At 41.3% G+C, this 27,082-nt stretch overlaps 1 protein-coding gene across 1 annotated transcript in view; it reads right to left on the bottom strand.

The window, feature by feature from the left end:
• Positions 1 to 302: 302 nt before the first annotated feature.
• The window catches only part of LOC144790775 (phospholipid scramblase 1-like), a 209,036-nt gene continuing 182,256 nt past the window's right edge, over positions 303 to 27,082 (bottom strand). The window contains exons 6-7 of the mRNA XM_078665470.1: positions 4,445 to 4,606; positions 303 to 350 (exon numbers count right to left, since the gene is read on the bottom strand). Of these exons, the coding sequence (XP_078521596.1) occupies positions 303 to 350; positions 4,445 to 4,606 (210 nt within the window). The remainder of the gene's footprint in view (positions 351 to 4,444; positions 4,607 to 27,082) is intronic.

Raw genomic sequence — 27,082 nt, 5'->3', positions numbered from 1 at the left:
GTGGTAGACTGTAAGAAACAAGTGCTGGTGTTGAAACAGAATTGCCGGTGCAGAGTGCTGGCAAACTCAGGCAACAATTAAGCACTGCTCCCACCCAGTCCAACAACAAATTTAATCAATTGGGTAAAATTCAGTTTAATAACATAGCTGATGTGAAATCTATGCATCATAAGCACACTTAAGTCTCTGCTTTAAGAAAAATATATTGATCATTTCATTTAAAATATATGTAAAACATTTTGAGAAGTATATAACAATCATTTATATTAGCCAGTTAATGCAGTCAATGTGAGGTGTCAAGGTCACAAGTGTCTATTATTTTCTGGCTGGTGCTCGAAAAACATCAAATCCTAAAAAGAAATGGACAAAAAAATATTAATTTGGTGGACCTGAAATACAGATTTTAAACATTTGCAGTTAAATACAGTCCATCTTAGCGATCTGCTCATTTAGCAGATCACCAGATGTCGGATTGAAAGATTCTTAAATTCAGTCACTTCTTTAGCTTTAGGTAATTAAGTTGATTTAACGCCCTTACTTTAATCCTTGGATCTATCCAGGAAATCAGAATTGTCCATTTGTTGGCTATAGCTACTGTTTCAGGCCTGCAAAAGGGATATTTCCATGGGAACCTGCTCTCAGCTCTTTGGGAGGTTTTTGACTCCTTATACCATATTCCTCACCCTGAAGGAGAAAGGGAATGAAAAGCAACTGGGCAGCACAATGCAGATGAACACAACTCTAGGGGTATGGATGGCTGCTAAAATCCTGTATTGCCTGCACTGGTGGGTATTAATGGCTGTTAATTACCCATGTGGCTCTTGGGCCCATATTTTCAGAGAAGGTAAGTATCAGCCAATATTCTCTTAAATACCTATAACAGATTCTTGGGCCCATATTTTCAGAGAAGGTAAGTATCAGCCAATATTCTCTTAAATACCTATAACAGCTTCTTATTCTATCTTGTGACCTCACTGCAACATTTTCAGATCATATAGGAAGAGGAGGTCCTTCATAAGGCCCATCCTATGGATTACATTTAATTAAAATGTTTTTATGTATTTTCTTTCCCTTTTTCCTGCTATTATCATTATTAATATTTTTTATTATCATGGTGTATTTATTGCATTTTCACTTTTATGGTCTCTGGACCGAAATAAAGTAGTTACTACTACTTCTATAGGAAGGTTTAAAGTAGGTAAAGAGAAGAGTTTACAGGCAAGCAAGTATTTCTCTCTGAACACTGAAAACGGTCAAGGCAAAGATTTTTTTTGAGATGTTTGTTCCAGTCTGCTTCAGAATTCTGAGAGTAATAGTTGACAGAGTACATATTTTAGTATTAGCAGTCAAGTAAATTACAGAGCAGGAAATAAAATGAACTCACAAAGGGCCTCACGGTTATTCATTATGTGGAACTACGTACTTTGTCAAAAATGAAAATGCCTCCCAAGGGTTCATCTGTAAATTTTATTGGCTATCAGCCCTATGGTAGACCTCTGTATGAGTGCTGTGGTGCTGAATTCCAACTGCAAGCCTGAGATTCTGTGATGCCAAAAACAGAATATCTTTCCTCATCTCAGCATCAACATTCTGGGTTGGGAGTTATCAGTCGGAGGGAGAGAGTTATGAAAGATCAACACCTGTGGAGGAAGCAGTGCAGGCTAAATTCCACCATACTTTACAAGTAACCTGAGCATTCATATAGTTTAGGTCCGGAGGCAACATTTCATAAGTACTCTGAGCCTACTCCACTACAGAGCAAAAGACACACAGATTAAGGACGGAATGCAGAGCAAATCAAATATTCACCCCAGTCAATAGATCTGGGTTAAATTCATTGTTCTTTTGCTCACCATACCACCCCAGTTTAGACCCAGCCATATGCAAATCAATCTTGACCCTGTGCCTCATGGGAACAGTCCTGACCAAACTGCCAAACCAGGTCCTCCCTGGACCGAAAATAAGCATCATCGGTCGGTTTCAGGGCATCACCTCTCATCAGCCAGACTAGCTTGAATCCAGTGACACAGTGAGCCCAGGATCCACATCTGGGCTTATCCGGCGCACTTAGGGCGAGATAGCGAAAGACACAGTGATGATAGATGGAATGCAGAGTAAATCAAACATTTACCCCCAGTCAATAGATCTGGATAAAATCCAGTATTCTTTTTCTCAACTGGGGTGACGAAGTGAGTTAAAGAATGATGATGTATTCAACCCAGATCTGAGACGGGGTGAGTGTTTGAAAAGTTTCAGTCCTCCATCCATTATCTCCTTATGTTTGCTTTGGTCACCCTAAGTTGGCATGGTATGCCAAGACATGGGTCCCTTGCTCACTTTGCCATTGGATTCAAGGTAGCCGGGCTGATAAGGGGTGTTTCCCCAAAACCGGTACAGGATGCTTGTTTCAGTTCGGGCTAGACTGTTCCCATGAGGTACAGGGTCAAGACTGATTTGATTGATTATGACTGGATCTGAACTGGGGTGGCAAAGTGAACTAAAGAACAATGACAATGATGGATTCAATCCAGATCTGTGACTAGGGATGAGTGTTTGAAATGTTTCAGCGCTCCAGCCATCATCTCCTTGTGTTTTCTTTACTCCACTAGAGGGGCAGCTTGAATTACTTATGTGATTGGGCAAGGGCTAGCTCCATAACCTTAAAATTCCTAATTTACCTGGTACGCAAGAAATCATCATACAAGGAAACAGAACTGAATTTTGCATTGTTAAAAAAGGCTCTAGAAAAGCATAACCTCCCTAAGGAAGAGTCAATGTCTAAATTAAATCGAGTGGCTTGAAAATGTCTGCTGCAAAGGACTCTATTCAGTAGCCAGAGGAAGAACGACCTGGCCATGCTACAGAAGTAGCAAGACATGGATTTTGTTTTTGAAACCCTTGTTTGTAAGGACCAAGAATATCTCGGGTAAATTTGCCCAGTTACATAAAAAAAAATACCTTAGATTCAGGTTGTTCTATATTGCTGTTTATACATTTGAGTGGAAATGAAAGCTAGCTGTTAAAGGAATATCTGATTGTCGATTTTGTAGACTTACAACTGAAACCCTAAAACACATTTTTTAAATTTGCTTCAAACCTTCGAATCTAAGAAAATTCTACTTGCGACTGTTTTTCAAGAAGGCACAAATAGGATCTACCTTGGAGGCTGTGATAACCATTATCTTTAATTCTAAAATATTATCTATTATAAGACTAATGAAACGTCTAGACTATTCATACAAAGTATTAGCTCCTCGTGTTTAGTCATTTTTTTTATAGTTTTTAATCTATACATCTAGTATTTTCTAATTATTTATGATGATTGCTATACACTGTTTTGATGTAATCTGTGGATTAATACAATATATGTATACTACTATTGGGGGTGCATCTTTTAGTATTAGCAGTCGAGTAAATTTCACAGCAGTGAGTACAAATAATTCACAAAGGGCCCCAGGGTTACTCATTAGGTGACCCTATGTACTTTGTCAAAAATGATTATATATTCAGGATTCATCTATACATTTTAATAAACTGTCTGCCATATGGTAGACCGCTGTGTTAGCATTGTGGTGCTAAATGTTCAACTGCAAGCCTTTGCTGAGATTAAGTGATGCCAAAAATGGAATGTTGATGCTGAAGTGAGGAAAACATATTTTAAGTTGGGAGTTATCAGTTAGAGGGAGAGAGTTTTGAAAGATCAACACCTGAGGAAAGAGGGGTGCAAGCCAAGGCACCACCATATTTTACAAGTAACCTGGGTAAAAGCATTTGTATAGTTCAGGCCTGACGCAAACTTTCATTAGCACGGTGAGCTTATCACAGATGATATCTGCATGCCTGTGTTTCATGAAAATCTGGAAGGGTTTCTGTACAACTAACTTCCTTCTACTTTGACAAGTTCAAGAAAAACTCACATTTTCTAGTTATTTGATCTGCCAGGATTCACAACAGTACACTGCACTGAAAAGTGGAGTCTTTTCTGTAAAAGCTGACTACTCAGTAATACCAGACAGTGATACCCTTGAGACAATTTACAAAGCCATGCATATATTGTTTGGTTTACAATATTCATCAAGATGCTGCTGGTTGATTAATGAAGGCTAATGATGAATGTATTTATCTCTAGGGAAAGTTTGCTCTGTGTGAAACATTTCTCAAACACCAGAACTTGTGTGTAATGGTGCACTCACCAGCATAGTCAGATACCAGTGGATCCTTAATGAGAGGGTAGGTAGAGTTACAAGGTCAAACTAATGCCACAAGTGTTACAAAGTCTGTTATAAAACCACTCTGTGGTTACGAACAGCCTGATGTATGGGAAACTGTACATCTTGCACATGGAAACCTCAGATATGGTGTACCCTGCTCTGGATCCCATAGAAAATACTGTTGGCAGTCTACTGTACCATAAGCATGTGACAGTTACTCTTGAAAAACGTACTATTAGGAAACAGGCACCAAGTAGCACCGCTTTGATTTTCACATCAAGATCCATAGGGAATTGGATCCCGAAGTTGTCTGCATCTGTGACTGCCTCCTTGACAAATCCAGTCCACTGCTTGGAAATCCGCCCAACATCATGTGACTCGTCAAGAGATTTCACCTGGGAAAACAAGGAGTAACAGAGTATAAATGTGTGTGATGATAGCATAGATATATTGTAGAAGTTATTAAACATAGTGACTTGTGTGTGCTTGGTCCTGGAGTTAACTCCTTGCCCCTATCACTTGGAACGTCCTTCTGTGTTAGAAGGGACTAGAATAATTGTAAAAGACGCCATGCACATTTCTTTAAAAATTAGATACTTGTCCTTACTCTAATCAAAGACCACCTCATCCTCAGGATTAGTCCACACCCTATGCATTAGGATAAGGGAGTGTACTCTATTCAGGTCTTCTAAACATGGCAAGCCTAATTTGCTATGACATATGCAGTCATTCAACTTGAGGAGACCGATAGAAGTCTTTTCAGACTTACATTTTCAGCGAGAGTAATCTTTCCCACTGTACCACAGCCCCTTAATCCATACTTTTAAGAAGCTACAAAACATAAGAACTTGGGCCAATAAATAATGCAGAGTTTTGTCACAGGCTTTAGTCCCAGCTTTGCTGAAAAGGAGAAAAAAAAACAGTAGTTGCCTTAGTGCATTGATCATATCTCCCATTAACCTGCTGTTTCCAGGTGCCAGCAGAATTAAATATTACACCAAGCTTGAGAAGTTAGATGTATAATTCAAACCAATACCTTGTATACTAAAGTGTTGCTTTCTGGGGCAGTTGAACCACAGATCATTTCAAATGACGTGGTAAAGTTGATTTGAAGATCCAAATCTCCCATGTGGCAAGAGTTTGGACAATTAGGACCATATCATATGCATAGTGGAATACGGAGATGGGCTGATTATTAACTTGGGGCCTTTCCTTGCATCCTCCACCAAGACCTTCTTTGAATTATGGGTATAGAGAAGAGAAAGAGAACACAGCCTTGCCTCAACCCCCTATCTATAGCAAATTCCGCTATGCCTTCTGTATCAATTCCATATCTCACTCTGGCATCAGTACAGATTAGATGTTCCTAATTATTTTAATTAAATGACCATCAACCCCATACCCTCCATCAACAGCCATGACATGATGCAGTCAAAAGCACTTGACAGGTCCACAAAACCCATGTAAATCATGGCAAGTTTAGCTATTGTGTATTTCAAGCTAAGACACTATTCCACAGTGCATATATCCCTCCGAAATCCATACTGAATACCTGTTAAAAAGTGATGATATGCCACCCAGTGTCCCAATCTATCCAAGATAGTCCTTTCTACCACCTTGACCAGTTTGTCCAAGAAAGACATCAGGTCACTACAACTGGATTTTCTTATAGATTGTACAATTAAGGATTTAGACCAGGTATTCATGTTTCCATTTTACAAGTTGCCTTCGGAACATATGGCCTTCAAAAGATCTGAAGGGACCCCACTGGATCTGCAGCTTTTGAATTGGGACATTTAATAATTTCATTGATTACCTCTTGCAAGGTTTGCATGAACATTGCATAATCTTCACTAGAAATGAAAGGGATTATAGGATTCCCCCTCCTTGCGATTAGCCTTTTCAACCGTATTTCCAATTGCATATACACTTCTAAAACGAGCAATCCATTCAAGGACCACGATAGCTTCATTATATCTGAGCAATTATTTATAAATTACCAGAAGGCCAGGTTATCCTTTGCCTTACTGGGTGCCTCCTCCATAATGATTTTATTAATCTGAGAGCACCAACATACGCCTTTCTTCAATCCACAATCTTACTCTGTGATTGATTACCTTTTTTCAGTACAGCGTTAAGTCTCGCAAGAGCCTTTCTGAATTTGTGGTTGAACCTTTATGATTCTTCTGCTAAAAGGTTTAGCGAATTCATCTTTTATAGTATTTGAGTTTGGAACAAAAGACCCTTTAATTTCCATGTTGTCGGCATACTCATCTAGACATTACAAAGCTGTGCTCTCGCAACTACATTAAGGTGTCACAGAAAAAAAGTACAATGACCAATGTGATTCAATGAACAGAAGCAGATTCTTTCGTGTGTTTCTTGTCACAGCAAGATGATGGTTTATTTGTATCCAGACTTGAGGAATATCACAGTTAGCCGACACGTGTTTCGTCGTGTATAGTTGAGTCAACACGACTCTTCAGGGCTGGTGGTACAAAAATAACATATGCATATTCAATTATGCGTCATGTCACTGTAACATACTGCATATGGAGACTGGAGTGCATTCTACATGCAGTAGTGACGTGCGTATCCATTCGCACATAGTGGGTGTGTTTGGTGATGACGCTCGAGATCTAGGAAGTGTACCACTACAAGGATGTGAGTGGTTGACCTTGAGTGGTAGTGCAAAGGTGATGAAGTTTGGTGATATAACGTCTGAGTGTGTGATGATTATTCGCACGCACACAGTAGTCCTGCAGACAGAAGGTTCGTGAAGTGATAAAGCGTCCAAAAGAAAGCAATCTAAAGTGAAGTGAAGTGTGAAATTAATGGTGATAAGTTCAAACGGGAGCGTTTATGTGTGATTTAGAATTAAATATCGGCGGTGTCCGAAGTGAGTTAAAAGAAAACAAACTCTCTCTAAACGGTAAAGTATTTACCTTAAGACTCAACTCCAAACGTATGGGTTGAGACTAGTCTGGACCTCGTGGTTGTGTTCTGTGTAGGTAGATAAGAGAGAGACTGGAGGAAAAAAGGAAAGAAGGAAAAAACTCATCAGGAAGGCATTAAACGGGGGATGTCCAAGGACATCTGTTTATCACGCTGAAATCGGAGTAGTAAGGTTAAAAGGGGGACAGAGTGGAAGGTATCCTTACCACTATGTCATTAAGAATCAAAATTGTGACTGAGTAGGAATGGTGTATCCAGTGGAGTCACGTGTAAGATACACTTTTTGCTGCTAAATTCCGCCCTATTGGGTAGGTCAGCGTCTTCGAATATTAGCGCTCTCGTAGAGAGAAAAGCATGAAATGCAAAAATATCAGACTTGAGGTGCCGTATATCGCGGCGCTCTAGATGACATTAATTATAATGTAGGCGGAAATCATTGGTAGGTTGAGAGTAAATCAGTACCTGAATGCGGGTGCGTATCAGGCAGTAACCGGGAGGGGATCCATCTGTAAAAGTGCTGCAGAAAACGGGTTCGTTTTCTCTTTGGCGGTGAGCTGTAGAGAGTGAAAAGATTGTATGCGCACGCATTAGACATGCGAGAGCCTGGTCGTATGGGCTTCGAAAGTTGATTTAAAAGGGAAAATAGTTGTTGTGGAGAAAACCCAACAACTTACCCGTGGTGCGGTATCCCTCCTCTGTTGGTTCCCGGTCGTCGTCTCTCGTGTACGGACACGTGACCTGGGGGGAGGTGTCGTCATATAGGAGTATTAGACATAAACGATGTCCAGTCATATGCTGTCAAAACATGGACGCCATGTTTGAGAGGGGAGCTATATATGCGAGATGTTACGTCTTAAAGTGTTGTTGTCTTGTAAACGAATGAAGGCGTGCAATTATTGGAAGGGGAAATGATGCGTACCGAAACAGGATATGTGGGCAATATTATTCCAAATATTGATAGAAGAAGAATAAATTCTAACGATTGATGGTAGAATAAAATTGAATTCTAACGACTGTCAAGCTACTTTGTCTTGCTCCATTCAATATCTAGTCAAATCTGATTACGCAGTGTCCTTCCGATTAGGTGAAACGTAAATGTGAATACTAACGGCTGGTGTGGGCCGGTGCTCATAGATGTGGTGTGATATATAGAGAGCAATTGGATGACATAGCTGCCACCAGGGTGAGAGTGCACCATCATCACCACTCATTCGTGAGTTCACTCATAATGTTCTCAACAGTAATTCGTTTCAATATGAATTGGCAAACGGTGTGATTGAATTCATGTGACAGACCACAGTACAGGAAAAACATTAAGTTATACAGTATATCTTAAATTCAATACTAAACAGTACATGCAATCGGTGGCATCATCCTCTTCCAAAAAATTATAAACATCTCTAGCAGTGTCTGTGTTTGTTTACATGACTCAGTGACTGGTATTTAAAAACAACAATGCAGTGAATGTCACAAATAGAGGATCCCAAGGGGTAACTATTAGTCAACCAGAAAGAATTGAAGCTCAGGATCGTAGTTAAGCCCATGTTCCACGCTTTGTAAACGCATGATCCACGTGGCTTCTCTACGTCTGAGTGTCAATTCACGGTTGCCCCCTCTGATATTGAGGGGAATCATGTCAATCCCAAAGACACGTACTTTGATGTCATCCTCCAGAGGTTGACATTCAGCTATGTGTAGGGCTACTGGGTATCTGGGATCTCTCTTCTGAATAGCTCTCATGTGTTCTGAGATTCTTTCTTTGAGAGCCCTGATCGTGCTGCCTACATAAATCTTGCCGCATTGGCATTCAATTATGTACACTACGAATTTGGTCAGGCAAGTAATATTATGTTTGATTTTGTATACTGTCCCTTCAGGACCCTTGAAAGTAGTGGTACCATGTTTCCCCCAGATGCACATGGAGCAGAAACCACACTTGTGGAATCCAAGGCCTCGTGTGGATAGCCAATCACGAGCTGTAGTGTTCGGGGGAACTGTGGGGCTCAATTTGTTTCTCAGAGTAAATCCTTTTCTGTATGTGATGGAAGGTCTGTCTGGCAGAAATTCCTTGAGCACAGGATCATCTGTTAAGAGTTTCCAGTGTTTGTTAAAGCTCTTTTTGGTGGTGTGATTGAGTGCATTGAATTCTGTTACAAGTCTGATTTGTTGGCCAGAGGACTCTGCCTCTGTACGTGTCTTTAAACAATCTGGTCTCGGGATGATTCTGGTCCTTAGTTCTGCTTTCTTGAGGGATGTATTAGAGTACCCTCTCTTACGAAACCTGTCCTTCATGTTGGAGATGCAATTATCATACTCACTGGATTCGCTACAGTTACGTTTAGCTCTTAGGAATTCTCCATATGGGATGGAACGTAACTGGTGCTCAGGGTGAAAGCTAGAGGCATGAAGTATAGAGTTACAGGAAGTAGGTTTCCTGAACAATTTAGAATGTAGTCGGTTGTCCTTCACATAAAATTCTAGATCTAAGAATTCCATATTGGTAAGGCTATGTCGCATGGTGAAGCTTATTTCCCACGTGTTGGTGTTCAAATACTCAAAAAAAGAAAGAAGAAGTTCCTCAGATCCTGACCATAAGAGAAAACAATCGTCGATGTATCGACCCCAAAAAACTATGGAGTCGACGTATTGAGTTCCTTTGGTGCCCCAAATCAAATCAGCCTCCAAAGCCCCCATAAAGAGATTAGCGAAGGAGGGAGAGAATTTGGAGCCCATAGCTACTCCCTTTTTTTGTCGATACCATTTACGATCAAAAATAAAGAAGTTGTTCTCTAGGATGATTTTCATCATGTGTAGTAGCATGTTGGTGTGTGCCCAAAGTGAAGCCGGTCTGTTAGATAGAAGTTTGGTAATGGCCGATATGCCTAGTTCGGGATTAATGCTGGTATAGAGAGACACCACATCCATGGTTACTAATATGGTGTCTCGTTGCCATTCCATATCTGACATGATACTCAGTATGTGTTTGGAGTCTTGTATGTAAGAAGGAAGGTTCTTGACTAGAGGTCCCAAGAAAAGATCCACATACTCTGCGATTCTTTCGGTGGGACCCCCAATACCCGATACTATCGGTCTACCCGGTGGAAACTGTAGATTCTTGTGAACCTTGGGTAAAGTATACAACCAAGGATAAGTGGGTCTGAAGACTTTGAGGTACAGGTACTCATTGTCATCCAGAAGACCAGATTGTTTCCAGTTAAGAAGGAGTCCATTAAGTAAAAGAGTTAGTGGACCCATGGGGTTATGGTTAAGTAACTCATAACATGAGTCATCATTAAGCTGGCCATGGATCTTGTTGTTGTAGTCGGTCAGATCCATGACCACCACATTACCCCCTTTGTCTGCCTCCCTGATGATAATGTTGGGGTTATTGCTTAAAGTGGAAAGTGCTAGCCGTTCCCCTTTAGTCAAGTTGTCTTTATACTTAAATTTGGTGTTTAAGTTCTTGGTATTAATGTTATTAAGATCCTCAAGAACGTGTCTGTGGAAGTTGTCAATTACATTAACCCCTGATAGTGTGGGTGTCCATTTGGATTTGCTTTTGAAACCGCTCGCCATGCTGTAATCAGTCTCTACATCAAGCTCCTCAAGTAACCTTTCCATTTCAAGAGGACTGTCTTCCCTGTCTGTTAAAGAAAGAAGCAGGTGTGTAGATTGCACATCTTTAATGGTCAAAGAAACATCATCAAAAACATTAGGAATGTGTCTAGGTTGTCTCTGCGTATCTTGTAATCCAGCAAAATGTTTTTTAAGTTTAAGATTGCGTATAAACTTAAAAATATCAATCTTGGTTTGGCAAATGTCACCGGTGGCATAGGGATTAAAGTTCAGGCCTCTACTGAGTAAGGAGACCATCTCCGGTGTCAAGGGAAATGAGGAAAGATTAATGACTTGTACCGTGTCGACTGGTGTGGCTAATTCCTCTGTGTCCCTGACCTCAGTTTCCTGCGATAGTCTTCGCTTGTTCCCACGTTTGCCCCTGTGGGGTTTGGGCCTACAGCGACCTTTGGTGGCTGTGTCCTGTTGCCCTTCCTCACACGTTCCATTTCTAAAAAAAAAGGTAGAACTGTTGGGCTCTGTATTGGCTAGAATTTCGTTCTCAATGTCACTGAGTCCAGTAGAGCTTAGTGAAGTGGTGCTGGAATTGACAGAACTGGTGGTAGTGGATCTACCTGCCTGCGGACCTGCCTTGGGCTTAGAGATCAGGGAATCATATTTCCGATCAAAAGTATAGATTCTACCATTCTTGTAGTCTGCCTCATCCCTTTTGATCTGACGTGCCTTTCTGTTTTTAATTTCCGCTTGATGTTTGAGAAGAATCTCATCCAGTAGGGTGTAGTTCTTCACAGTGGCCTCAGGTTTATTTAGGTCTTTTATCTCCTGTTCCACTGTAGAGATTTCTGTTTGTAATTTGGCGGTTTTACGGTCAGCACTCTCAATGAGAATGTCCATGAGTGTAATGGAATTCTGATTCAGTGAGTCTTCCCATTTAATCATGAGATCTTGGTCTAGATCATCATAGGTCGGGAAGGTTTGGGACCGTAGTCCTCTAGGAACTAGTTTTAACCTCAGGTAATGTTTAAGGGTTGCTCCATCCCACCAACGGGAGTTTTCTTGTTTCTTTAGTTTCTCTAGTTTGAAGAACTTATCTCTTAAACCTTCTATACGTGCAGGACCTGCTGTGGCCGATGCCTGGTGTGTGGGCATGCCTTTGGCCAGATTATCAAAGAGATCTGCCACTGCTTTGTCTCTGTCCATGATGTGATGGACAAGTATGGGAATGAGTTAGATCTGGAGGTTAAAATTGTAACGTGGAGGCACCCAATCTGACACAAATTGAAGTGAACTGATCTGGGGTTTTTAGAAGATTCAGATATCAGGGGCGCACTGCCTCAATTTCTACGTTACGGTGTGTGGTATGGATGATTGTTGTGTAGTGCGTGAAGAGCAGGCGGAAAAACACCCTTAACCGTCTGAAAAAGTCAAAGACTCAACAACATTACAAAGCTGTGCTCTCGCAACTACATTAAGGTGTCACAGAAAAAAAGTACAATGACCAATGTGATTCAATGAACAGAAGCAGATTCTTTCGTGTGTTTCTTGTCACAGCAAGATGATGGTTTATTTGTATCCAGACTTGAGGAATATCACAGTTAGCCGACACGTGTTTCGTCGTGTATAGTTGAGTCAACACGACTCTTCAGGGCTGGTGGTACAAAAATAACGTATGCATATTCAATTATGCGTCATGTCACTGTAACATACTGCATATGGTGACTGGAGTGCATTCTACATGCAGTAGTGACGTGCGTATCCATTCGCACATAGTGGGTGTGTTTGGTGATGACGCTCGAGATCTAGGAAGTGTACCACTACAAGGATGTGAGTGGTTGACCTTGAGTGGTAGTGCAAAGGTGATGAAGTTTGGTGATATAACGTCTGAGTGTGTGATGATTATTCGCACGCACACAGTAGTCCTGCAGACAGAAGGTTCGTGAAGTGATATAGCGTCCAAAAGAAAGCAATCTAAAGTGAAGTGAAGTGTGAAATTAATGGTGATAAGTTCAAACGGGAGCGTTTATGTGTGATTTAGAATTAAATATCGGCGGTGTCCGAAGTGAGTTAAAAGAAAACAAACTCTCTCTAAACGGTAAAGTATTTACCTTAAGACTCAACTCCAAACGTATGGGTTGAGACTAGTCTGGACCTCGTGGTTGTGTTCTGTGTAGGTAGATAAGAGAGAGACTGGAGGAAAAAAGGAAAGAAGGAAAAAACTCATCAGTAAGGCATTAAACGGGGGATGTCCAAGGACATCTGTTTATCACGCTGAAATCGGAGTAGTAAGGTTAAAAGGGGGACAGAGTGGAAGGTATCCTTACCACTATGTCATTAAGAATCAAAATTGTGACTGAGTAGGAATGGTGTATCCAGTGGAGTCACGTGTAAGATACACTTTTTGCTGCTAAATTCCGCCCTATTGGGTAGGTCAGCGTCTTCGAATATTAGCGCTCTAGTAGAGAGAAAAGCATGAAATGCAAAAATATCAGACTTGAGGTGCCGTATATCGCGGCGCTCTAGATGACATTAATTATAATGTAGGCGGAAATCATTGGTAGGTTGAGAGTAAAGCAGTACCTGAATGCGGGTGCGTATCAGGCAGTAACCGGGAGGGGATCCATCTGTAAAAGTGCTGCAGAAAACGGGTTCGTTTTCTCTTTGGCGGTGAGCTGTAGAGAGTGAAAAGATTGTATGCGCACGCATTAGACATGCGAGAGCCTGGTCGTATGGGCTTCGAAAGTTGATTTAAAAGGGAAAATAGTTGTTGTGGAGAAAACCCAACAACTTACCCGTGGTGCGGTATCCCTCCTCTGTTGGTTCCCGGTCGTCGTCTCTCGTGTACGGACACGTGACCTGGGGGGAGGTGTCGTCATATAGGAGTATTAGACATAAACGATGTCCAGTCATATGCTGTCAAAACATGGACGCCATGTTTGAGAGGGGAGCTATATATGCGAGATGTTCCGTCTTAAAGTGTTGTTGTCTTGTAAACGAATGAAGGCGTGCAATTATTGGAAGGGGAAATGATGCGTACCGAAACAGGATATGTGGGCAATATTATTCCAAATATTGATAGAAGAAGAATAAATTCTAACGATTGATGGTAGAATAAAATTGAATTCTAACGACTGTCAAGCTACTTTGTCTTGCTCCATTCAATATCTAGTCAAATCTGATTACGCAGTGTCCTTCCGATTAGGTGAAACGTAAATGTGAATACCAACGGCTGGTGTGGGCCGGTGCTCATAGATGTGGTGTGATATATAGAGAGCAATTGGATGACATAGCTGCCACCAGGGTGAGAGTGCACCATCATCACCACTCATTCGTGAGTTCACTCATAATGTTCTCAACAGTAATTCGTTTCAATATGAATTGGCAAACGGTGTGATTGAATTCATGTGACAGACCACAGTACAGGAAAAACATTAAGTTATACAGTACATCTTAAATTCAATACTAAACAGTACATGCAATCGGTGGCATCATCCTCTTCCAAAAAATTATAAACATCTCTAGCAGTGTCTGTGTTTGTTTACATGACTCAGTGACTGGTATTTAAAAACAACAATGAAGTGAATGTCACAAATAGAGGATCCCATCGGCCACAGCAGGTCCTGCACGTATAGAAGGTTTAAGAGATAAGTTCTTCAAACTAGAGAAACTAAAGAAACAAGAAAACTCCCGTTGGTGGGATGGAGCAACCCTTAAACATTACCTGAGGTTAAAACTAGTTCCTAGAGGACTACGGTCCCAAACCTTCCCGACCTATGATGATCTAGACCAAGATCTCATGATTAAATGGGAAGACTCACTGAATCAGAATTCCATTACACTCATGGACATTCTCATTGAGAGTGCTGACCGTAAAACCGCCAAATTACAAACAGAAATCTCTACAGTGGAACAGGAGATAAAAGACCTAAATAAACCTGAGGCCACTGTGAAGAACTACACCCTACTGGATGAGATTCTTCTCAAACATCAAGCGGAAATTAAAAACAGAAAGGCACGTCAGATCAAAAGGGATGAGGCAGACTACAAGAATGGTAGAATCTATACTTTTGATTGGAAATATGATTCCCTGATCTCTAAGCCCAAGGCAGGTCCGCAGGCAGGTAGATCCACTACCACCAGTTCTATCAATTCCAGCACCACTTCACTAAGCTCTACTGGACTCAGTGACATTGAGAACGAAATTCTAGCCAATACAGAGCCCAACAGTTCTACCTTTTTTTTTAGAAATGGAACGTGTGAGGAAGGGCAACAGGACACAGCCACCAAAGGTCGCTGCAGGCCCAAACCCCACAGGGGCAAACGTGGGAACAAGCGAAGACTATCGCAGGAAACTGAGGTCAGGGACACAGAGGAATTAGCCACACCAGTCGACACGGTACAAGTCATTAATCTTTCCTCATTTCCCTTGACACCGGAGATGGTCTCCTTACTCAGTAGAGGCCTGAACTTTAATCCCTATGCCACCGGTGACATTTGCCAAACCAAGATTGATATTTTTAAGTTTATACGCAATCTTAAACTTAAAAAACATTTTGCTGGATTACAAGATACGCAGAGACAACCTAGACACATTCCTAATGTTTTTGATGATGTTTCTTTGACCATTAAAGATGTGCAATCTACACACCTGCTTCTTTCTTTAACAGACAGGGAAGACAGTCCTCTTGAAATGGAAAGGTTACTTGAGGAGCTTGATGTAGAGACTGATTACAGCATGGCGAGCGGTTTGAAAAGCAAATCCAAATGGACACCCACACTATCAGGGGGTAATGTAATTGACAACTTCCACAGACACGTTCTTGAGGATCTTAATAACATTAATACCAAGAACTTAAACACCAAATTTAAGTATAAAGACAACTTGACTAAAGGGGAATGGCTAGCACTTTCCACTTTAAGCAATAACCCCAACATTATCATCAGGGAGGCAGACAAAGGGGGTAATGTGGTGGTCATGGATCTGACCGACTACAACAACGAGATCCATGGCCAGCTTAATGATGACTCATGTTATGAGTTACTTAACCATAACCCCATGGGTCCACTAACACTTTTACTTAATGGACTCCTTCTTAACTGGAAACAATCTGGTCTTCTGGATGACAATGAGTGCCTGTACCTCAAAGTCTTCAGACCCACTTATCCTTGGTTGTATACTTTACCCAAGGTTCACAAGAATCTACCGTTTCCACCGGGTAGACCGATAGTATCGGGTATTGGGGGTCCCACCGAAAGAATCGCAGAGTATGTGGATCTTTTCTTGGGACCTCTAGTCAAGAACCTTCCTTCTTACATACAAGACTCCAAACACATACTGAGTATCATGTCAGATATGGAATGGCAACGAGACACCATATTAGTAACCATGGATGTGGTGTCTCTCTATACCAGCATTAATCCCGAACTAGGCATATCGGCCATTACCAAACTTCTATCTAACAGACCGGCTTCACTTTGGGCACACACCAACATGCTACTACACATGATGAAAATCATCCTAGAGAACAACTTCTTTGATCGTAAATGGTATCGACAAAAAAAGGGAGTAGCTATGGGCTCCAAATTCTCTCCCTCCTTCGCTAATCTCTTTATGGGGGCTTTGGAGGCTGATTTGATTTGGGGCACCAAAGGAACTCAATACGTCGACTCCATAGTTTTTTGGGGTCGATACATCGACGATTGTTTTCTCTTATGGTCAGGATCTGAGGAACTTCTTCTTTCTTTTTTTGAGTATTTGAACACCAACACGTGGGAAATAAGCTTCACCATGCGACATAGCCTTACCAATATGGAATTCTTAGATCTAGAATTTTATGTGAAGGACAACCGACCACATTCTAAATTGTTCAGGAAACCTACTTCCTGTAACTCTATACTTCATGCCTCTAGCTTTCACCCTGAGCACCAGTTACGTTCCATCCCATATGGAGAATTCCTAAGAGCTAAACGTAACTGTAGCGAATCCAGTGAGTATGATAATTGCATCTCCAACATGAAGGACAGGTTTCGTAAGAGAGGGTACTCTAATACATCCCTCAAGAAAGCAGAACTAAGGACCAGAATCATCCCAAGACCAGATTGTTTAAAGACACGTACAGAGGCAGAGTCCTCTGGCCAACAAATCAGACTTGTAACAGAATTCAATGCACTCAATCACACCACCAAAAAGAGCTTTAACAAACACTGGAAACTCTTAACAGATGATCCTGTGCTCAAGGAATTTCTGCCAGACAGACCTTCCATCACATACAGAAAAGGATTTACTCTGAGAAACAAATTGAGCCCCACAGTTCCCCCGAACACTACAGCTCGTGATTGGCTATCCACACGAGGCCTTGGATTCCACAAGTGTGGTTTCTGCTCCATGTGCATCTGGGGGAAACATGGTACCACTACTTTCAAGGGTCCTGAAGGGACAGTATACAAAATCAAACATAACATTACTTGCCTGACCAAATTCGTAGTGTACATAATTGAATGCCAATGCGGCAAGATTTATGTAGGCAGCACGATCAGGGCTCTCAAAGAAAGAATCTCAGAACACATGAGAGCTATTCAGAAGAGAGATCCCAGATACCCAGTAGCCCTACACATAGCTGAATGTCAACCTCTGGAGGATGACATCAAAGTACGTGTCTTTGGGATTGACATGATTCCCCTCAATATCAGAGGGGGCAACCGTGAATTGACACTCAGACGTAGAGAAGCCACGTGGATCATGCGTTTACAAAGCGTGGAACATGGGCTTAACTACGATCCTGAGCTTCAATTCTTTCTGGGTGACTAATAGTTACCCCTTGGGATCCTCTATTTGTGACATTCACTGCATTGTTGTTTTTAAATACCAGTCACTGAGTCATGTAAACAAACACAGACACTGCTAGAGATGTTTATAATTTTTTGGAAGAGGATGATGCCACCGATTGCATGTACTGTTTAGTATTGAATTTAAGATGTACTGTATAACTTAATGTTTTTCCTGTACTGTGGTCTGTCACATGAATTCAATCACACCGTTTGCCAATTCATATTGAAACGAATTACTGTTGAGAACATTATGAGTGAACTCACGAATGAGTGGTGATGATGGTGCACTCTCACCCTGGTGGCAGCTATGTCATCCAATTGCTCTCTATATATCACACCACATCTATCAGCACCGGCCCACACCAGCCGTTGGTATTCACATTTACGTTTCACCTAATCGGAAGGACACTGCGTAATCAGATTTGACTAGATATTGAATGGAGCAAGACAAAGTAGCTTGACAGTCGTTAGAATTCAATTTTATTCTACCATCAATCGTTAGAATTTATTCTTCTTCTATCAATATTTGGAATAATATTGCCCACATATCCTGTTTCGGTACGCATCATTTCCCCTTCCAATAATTGCACGCCTTCATTCGTTTACAAGACAACAACACTTTAAGACGGAACATCTCGCATATATAGCTCCCCTCTCAAACATGGCGTCCATGTTTTGACAGCATATGACTGGACATCGTTTATGTCTAATACTCCTATATGACGACACCTCCCACCAGGTCACGTGTCCGTACACGAGAGACGACGACCGGGAACCAACAGAGGAGGGATACCGCACCACGGGTAAGTTGTTGGGTTTTCTCCACAACAACTATTTTCCCTTTTAAATCAACTTTCGAAGCCCATACGACCAGGCTCTCGCATGTCTAATGCGTGCGCATACAATCTTTTCACTCTCTACAGCTCACTGCCAAAGAGAAAACGAACCCGTTTTCTGCAGCACTTTTACAGATGGATCCCCTCCCGGTTACTGCCTGATACGCACCCGCATTCAGGTACTGCTTTACTCTCAACCTACCAATGATTTCCGCCTACATTATAATTAATGTCATCTAGAGCGCCGCGATATACGGCACCTCAAGTCTGATATTTTTGCATTTCATGCTTTTCTCTCTACTAGAGCGCTAATATTCGAAGACGCTGACCTACCCAATAGGGCGGAATTTAGCAGCAAAAAGTGTATCTTACACGTGACTCCACTGGATACACCATTCCTACTCAGTCACAATTTTGATTCTTAATGACATAGTGGTAAGGATACCTTCCACTCTGTCCCCCTTTTAACCTTACTACTTCGATTTCAGCGTGATAAACAGATGTCCTTGGACATCCCCCGTTTAATGCCTTCCTGATGAGTTTTTTCCTTCTTTCCTTTTTTCCTCCAGTCTCTCTCTTATCTACCTACACAGAACACAACCACGAGGTCCAGACTAGTCTCAACCCATACGTTTGGAGTTGAGTCTTAAGGTAAATACTTTACCGTTTAGAGAGAGTTTGTTTTCTTTTAACTCACTTCGGACACCGCCGATATTTAATTCTAAATCACACATAAACGCTCCCGTTTGACCTTATCACCATTAATTTCACACTTCACTTCACTTTAGATTGCTTTCTTTTGGACGCTTTATCACTTCACGAACCTTCTGTCTGCAGGACTACTGTGTGCGTGCGAATAATCATCACACACTCAGACGTTATATCACCAAACTTCATCACCTTTGCACTACCACTCAAGGTCAACCACTCACATCCTTGTAGTGGTACACTTCCTAGATCTCGAGCGTCATCACCAAACACACCCACTATGTGCGAATGGATACGCACGTCACTACTGCATGTAGAATGCACTCCAGTCACCATATGCAGTATGATACAGTGACATGACGCATAATTGAATATGCATACGTTATTCTTGTACCACCAGCCCTGAAGAGTCATGTTGACTCAACTATACACGACGAAACACGTGTCGGCTAACTGTGATATTCCTCAAGTCTGGATACAAATAAACCATCATCTTGCTGTGACAAGAAACACACGAAAGAATCTGCTTCTGTTCATTGAATCACATTGGTCATTGTACTTTTTTTCTGTGACACCTTAATGTAGTTGCGAGAGCACAGCTTTGTAATGTTGTTGAGTCTTTGACTTTTTCAGACGGTTAAGGGTGTTTTTCCGCCTGCTCTTCACGCACTACACAACAATCATCCATACCACACACCGTAACGTAGAAATTGAGGCAGTGCGCCCCTGATATCTGAATCTTCTAAAAACCCCAGATCAGTTCACGGCATACTCATCTAGGTAAACATTAACCTGAATTTTGTTTCTGGTATTAATTTTGCTAACCACCTTAACTTCTCTAGCATCTTTATAGCACATAATCTGGGATTCCCATACATAAGAATCAATCTGCATACTTAGAGGTGTAGGTCAGTCAGTCAGTACAATCTTTATTTGGTTGATAAAATCACCATGAAAGCATACAAAACAAGAACTTCACTTGACAAATTTATAACATTTAAAAAACACAGGATAGATTACACAATAAATAATGAGTAAAGGGGCAATTAATCAGGTCTAGATATTCTGGACACCACGGCTGCCTGTAAAAAGGGCAAGACTGTAAGGTGAACATGATCAGTAGGAAGTATTTAGAGATACAAAAAGGATGGCCTGACTTGATTTAAATTCGAAGATTCCAACAAATGAGTTAAAATTGCTTCCTCGGCCAGCTATAATAAGAACAAAACATTGTAAAATGTAACATATCCTGTGGACACATCTTCTCTCAGCTGCAGGATAACCTTGCCCCAGGCCATACCCACCAAAAGGGGGATGCAAAAATGTGATGCAATTGTTTCTACCCAACTCTGGCCAACAGAAACCTATTGTCCTGTATGCGAACCTTGGTGAGATACAGTTTCAACCCCTGCAGTTTTTAGCAACAAATGACATATGACCCTTAACTGATATTTTCTGAAGCTCTAAGCACTCTCTCTCTTGGTGTGAGTGTTGTAAGAACAAATTTTTAACACCCACCACCCCCACACGGAAAGAGAGGTGGGATCATCATAAATATCAGACCTACCTATGTAGTAAAAGCAGCTTTGACATGGACTCTCCAGGGTATACTATACACCCGGTCAAGGACCAGGCAGTCCACTAGGATCAATCGGTTTAAAGACAAATCCACCCTACGCCAAATCTTCACCAAACACAGGAGTTGACTCAGAGATATCAAATCTGTCACTGGATCAAGCCCAAGCTTCGCATGGACAGAAAAAGCTGGAGTAGAGTATGGAACCTGTACCATTCTATGAAGAAAATAATTTTCAAACTTTTGGATGTGATCCAGCTTGTCGTACCCCCATACCTCACTACTGTATCATAGTTGAGAGATACACTTAGCCTTGGACATTATTAAGAAATTCCTTGGCACCCTAATGCCAATTCTCTGTGCAAAACTAAAATCCGTCCCCATAGTTCTTGAAACGCAGGTCTCTTAGCATCCAACAAAGATTTCTAACAAATATTTACATCAAATAAAAACCCCAAATAGGGGAATTCCTTCACTTTGCTCAGGGAAGAATAAGCATCCTTAAAGGTCTTGCTCTTAGTTGATTTGGGACCTACTAGCATCAGGTATGACTTCGAAAAATTAACAGCCAGATCAAGATTCCCCATGAAAGACACACAACTGGCCAGACATATGTCCAGCCACTGAGCGGTCTGAGCCATGAGAACTGCACAATCTGCATATAATAACACAGGGAGAAATCTGTCACCAGCCTTCGGGCAATCTGCCGCAGCTGATTACAAGGCGGACTCAAGCCCATTCACATGCAGGGTAAATAGGAAGTAACTAAAGCAAGTTCCATGAGGTTCAAAATTATGGAGTTTTAATCTAAGGTTATTCAACGCTCGTATATATTCAGTTAATTCGCATTTTGCATTTTTGAGATTTGAAGACAGCATTATACCTGAGGGTGTCAAAGCACTAGCTTGTCAAAAGCCACTACCAGCGAGGAGACCAAAACTCAGCATTATGCAAAGGAGAAAACCCAGGTTGCTCATAGAAGGAAACATGTGAGGAGAGTCTAGCAATATGGGTGGGAAGAGTGTTCCATAACTTGGCAGGAGCGACCCAAAAGATTGTGCGCCCCCACCTGGTTTTACGAAATCTCAGTATCTCCATCTTCCTAAGAGCGATTTTAGCTGTCTGTTATGGATGTACCAGTGGAAAGCCATTTACTGGTGTGTCCGAACCTGGCAGTGGAGAGCAGTATGAACTAGACAAAGAGCTTTGAAAATCACAAGCTTCCTGACCAGCAGCCAGTGCAGGGAGAGAATGCCCTCTCTGAATGACATCTGTTTGGGAATATCCAGGACAGGCCAAGCGGCCGCGTTCTGGATAGTCTAAAGTTTATTGAGCATGGATATGTTGATATTTAAATACAAAGAATTGCAGTAGTCATGGTGAGAAGTAATAAGGGCAATGACAACTGCAACTCTGAGCTCAGTTGAAATGAAAGGAAAAGCCTAGTTAAGAATTTTGATAATTTACAAAGAAGAACTCACAGTCCTTTTCGCCAGATTATAGATGGAAAGAGGTGTCAACAACACACTTAAAGTTTGTGAATCTATAACACACACCGTAACGTAGAAATTGAGGCAGTGCGCCCCTGATATCTGAATCTTCTAAAAAACCCAGATCAGTTCACGGCATACTCATCTAGGTAAACATTAACCTGAATTTTGTTTCTGGTATTAATTTTGCTAACCACCTTAACTTCTCTAGCATCTTTATAGCACATAATCTGGGATTCCCATACATAAGAATCAATCTGCATACTTAGAGGTGTAGGTCAGTCAGTCAGTACAATCTTTATTTGGTTGATAAAATCACCATGAAAGCATAAAAAACAAGAACTTCACTTGACAAATTTATAACATTTAAAAAACACAGGATAGATTACACAATAAATAATGAGTAAAGGGGCAATTAATCAGGTCTAGATATTCTGGACACCACGGCTGCCTGTAAAAAGGACAAGACTGTAAGGTGAACATGATCAGTAGGAAGTATTTAGAGATACAAAAAGGATGGCCTGACTTGATTTAAATTCGAAGATTCCAACAAATGAGTTAAAATTGCTTCCTCGGCCAGCTATAATAAGAACAAAACATTGTAAAATGTAACATATCCTGTGGACATATCTTCTCTCAGCTGCAGGATAACCTTGCCCCAGGCCATACCCACCAAAAGGGGGATGCAAAAATGTGATGCAATTGTTTCTACCCAACTCTGGCCAACAGAAACCTATTGTCCTGTATGCGAACCTTGGTGAGATACAGTTTCAACCCCTGCAGTGTTTAGCAACAAATGACATATGACCCTTAACTGATATTTTCTGAAGCTCTAAGCACTCTCTCTCTTGGTGTGAGTGTTGTAAGAACACATTTTTAACACCCACCACCCCCACACGGAAAGAGAGGTGGGATCATCATAAATATCAGACCTACCTATGTAGTAAAAGCAGCTTTGACATGGACTCTCCAGGGTATACTATACACCCGGTCAAGGACCAGGCAGTCCACTAGGATCAATCGGTTTAAAGACAAATCCACCCTACGCCAAATCTTCACCAAACACAGGAGTTGACTCAGAGATATCAAATCTGTCACTTGATCAAGCCCAAGCTTCGCATGGACAGAAAAAGCTGGAGTAGAGTATGGAACCTGTACCATTCTATGAAGAAAATAATTTTCAAACTTTTGGATGTGATCCAGCTTGTCGTACCCCCATACCTCACTACTGTATCATAGTTGAGAGATACACTTAGCCTTGGACATTATTAAGAAATTCCTTGGCACCCTAATGCCAATTCTCTGTGCAAAACTAAAATCCGTCCCCATAGTTCTTGAAACGCAGGTCTCTTAGCATCCAACAAAGATTTCTAACAAATATTTACATCAAATAAAAACCCCAAATAGGGGAATTCCTTCACTTTGCTCAGGGAAGAATAAGCATCCTTAAAGGTCTTGCTCTTAGTTGATTTGGGACCTACTAGCATCAGGTATGACTTCGAAAAATTAACAGCCAGATCAAGATTCCCCATGAAAGACACACAACTGGCCAGACATATGTCCAGCCACTGAGCGGTCTGAGCCATGAGAACTGCACAATCTGCATATATTAACACAGGGAGAAATCTGTCACCAGCCTTCGGGCAATCTGCCGCAGCTGATTACAAGGCGGACTCAAGCCCATTCACATGCAGGGTAAATAGGAAGTAACTAAAGCAAGTTCCATGAGGTTCAAAATTATGGAGTTGTAATCTAAGGTTATTCAACGCTCGTATATATTCAGTTAATTCGCATTTTGCATTTTTGAGATTTGAAGACAGCATTATACCTGAGGGTGTCAAAGCACTAGCTTGTCAAAAGCCACTACCAGCGAGGAGACCAAAACTCAGCATTATGCAAAGGAGAAAACCCAGGTTGCTCATAGAAGGAAACATGTGAGGAGAGTCTAGCAATATGGGTGGGAAGAGTGTTCCATAACTTGGCAGGAGCGACCCAAAAGATTGTGCGCCCCCACCTGGTTTTACGAAATCTCAGTATCTCCATCTTCCTAAGAGCGATTTTAGCTGTCTGTTATGGATGTACCAGTGGAAAGCCATTTACTGGTGTGTCCGAACCTGGCAGTGGAGAGCAGTATGAACTAGACAAAGAGCTTTGAAAATCACAAGCTTCCTGACCAGCAGCCAGTGCAGGGAGAGAATGCCCTCTCTGAATGACATCTGTTTGGGAATATCCAGGACAGGCCAAGCGGCCGCGTTCTGGATAGTCTAAAGTTTATTGAGCATGGATATGTTGAAATTTAAATACAAAGAATTGCAGTAGTCATGGTGAGAAGTAATAAGGGCAATGACAACTGCAACTCTGAGCTCAGTTGAAATGAAAGGAAAAACCTAGTTAAGAATTTTGATAATTTACAAAGAAGAACTCACAGTCCTTTTCGCCAGATTATAGATGGAAAGAGGTGTCAACAACACACTTAAAGTTTGTGAATCTATAACAGGAAGAGGTAAAGGGCCGCAAAATTCTGCGCACCAAAATTAAGACCATACTGACATTTGCTCTCTGCAAATCAGGATTTCTGTCTTATCGGCATTCAATTTAAGCCAATTCTCTTACATCTAGTTGTTAATATTGATCATACTGTGTTTAAACCTCTTAGCCACCTCCGGAATATCATGGGATATGGGTACAATAATGTGTGTATCATCTGCATACAAAAGTACCCTGAAGCTGCGAGACCTGATCACCTTTTCTGTGCCCCTTTGGCCAAAGTTGAACTTCGTTAGGCTGAGTGAGGACCCCTGCAGCTCCCCGCAGGGCAGCTGCAAAGGGCTTGCCCTAAACTGACCACAGCTCACACTTTGACATCTGTTAGTGAGAAAGAACTCCAACGGGGTCAGAGCGGGGTCCACCAACCTTGCCTGGTGGAGTCTGTAAAGCAGGCGGGACGGGGTCACCCTGTAAAACGCAGCAGAAAGGTCCAGCAGCACCAAGATGGCAGATCCTCCATGATCAAATTGGCAACAAATGAGATCCATTGCTGCCAACAGCACAGATTCTGAACTATGACCACCACAAACCCCATTCTGTGAAGGATCCTAGAGATCCAGGGCTGCCATGAATGCTACCAGTTCCTAATTGATATATTTTTCCAATATCTTATCTGGTACAGGCAGAAGAGAAATTGAGTGAAGATTACTAAGATCTTCAGGATCACAGTGAGACTTCTTTTTAAGAGGGACCACAGTTGCATCTTTCCAAGACTGAGGACAAATACCTGTTAAAAGAATTTCATTGTAGACTTTTTCTGGAAGAAGCAATCTGATCTGGAATGAACTGCAAAATCCCATGGGGACCTGGATCGCCCGGAGAACCAGATCTCAAATGTAGAAGAAGCTGCTCAACTTTCAGAAGCGAAATATGGGGAAATGGATAGAGTGGCAGTAGGGGCTATATTAAGCGCCACCAGCCTGATATTTCTACACACTCCCATTCACTAGATTAGAAATATACATAGCCAGACATTATTTGGCTATTCCTGAATTGACTTTATTTGCTGGCATTTGGAATGTCATATACCTATTATTATGGAGTGATTTTAATGATAATGTCTCTTTAAAGCAATGGATGGAATATCTTTCAATGAAAGTAACCAATTAAACGTTGTTTAATTTGTTTTGTAGGCTCCCCACATTTCACTATAGGATGCTCAAACTAGTGCCATCTGGCTTAACCAACTGTATCCTCCTGTACCCACTACACCTTCTCAGATGCTTCTCAATGGGGCATGTGTAACACCTATCAGGATTTCTCCATCCTTCTTGCCATCGATTCTGGATTTTCAACACATGCTGGCTTCCTCAGTGAGGGCTCTCATTTAAAAAAAAATCTTATGGACTTTGAGATTTTAATATATGCCCCATCCGGTTTGCACTGTTTGAGTTTCATGTATCAATAAGTGTCATTCTGTGCCCACAAAAGCACTTAAAAAGATGAAAAGATTTGCTGTAGGGCATGTGAATTCTGCCAAATGGTTTCTTTGCCACTTGAGTAGATGAGAGATCTGAGATTTGGTCTCTGGAAAAACGTTCTTGGGTGTATAGAAATATCCCAGTGGAACAATTGATATCTGCGTAGTGACTAAAAGAGATGATCTAAGTCTGGTTAAGATATTCACAATCAGGTTTAGGGTTCTAATATTTATTGGAGCACATTCTTTTAAACAGGTTTTATGTCCTCTCACACACAATTCACCCTCCTCACCATCATAATAACCTCAGAATATTGTCTGCAAGTCCAATGTTTGGCTTCATACAGTGCACAAACTTATTTTAGTTAATATCAGACCAGCTTTCTTTCTTTCTTATTTTGCTGACATTAATCAGCACCAGGACATAAGGGGTCACCTCTGTTGGATGGTCCAGATAGTTATCATCTGAGGCATTCAGATGTATAAGGTGGCAATTGGTTTGATCATTTATATTCATTGCAGGGCCTGCTCTAATTTGTCCTGCATCCCCACCTCCAATGTATAATTCCTGCTCTCAGGTTCCACTTTTACAATGCTTCCACTAGTCTTTACATCAACAGTAGTAATTATGTGTTGTGAGTCCTTGATGGCGCAAAACAAGTACCGACTTTTCTCTATGGACATGAGGCACAAATTAAAGTTAACCAAGTGTTCTTTCAACCTCACCTCAAATGTTGCAAACATTGAAGATGATCATTACTGCCTTTTGCAAGGCTTGCAAGTCCAAACTTAAGAAGTAACCTCCACCATTCCAATTGGATGCACCTTTAGATGAAAACAGTGTTAAGGATCTGATGCACTCTCTCAACCTGAGATTTTTTTTTTTTCAGAGGGGGTTGTCAAATGCCACAGGTGATGAGGATATTGCTGACAGAGGG

The sequence above is a fragment of the Lissotriton helveticus genome, chromosome 11, assembly GCF_964261635.1.
Source record: "Lissotriton helveticus chromosome 11, aLisHel1.1, whole genome shotgun sequence".
Lineage (NCBI taxonomy): Eukaryota > Metazoa > Chordata > Amphibia > Caudata > Salamandridae > Lissotriton > Lissotriton helveticus.
The sequence above is the reverse complement of the archived record's forward strand: the minus strand, read 5'-3'. Positions and strand labels throughout refer to the sequence as shown.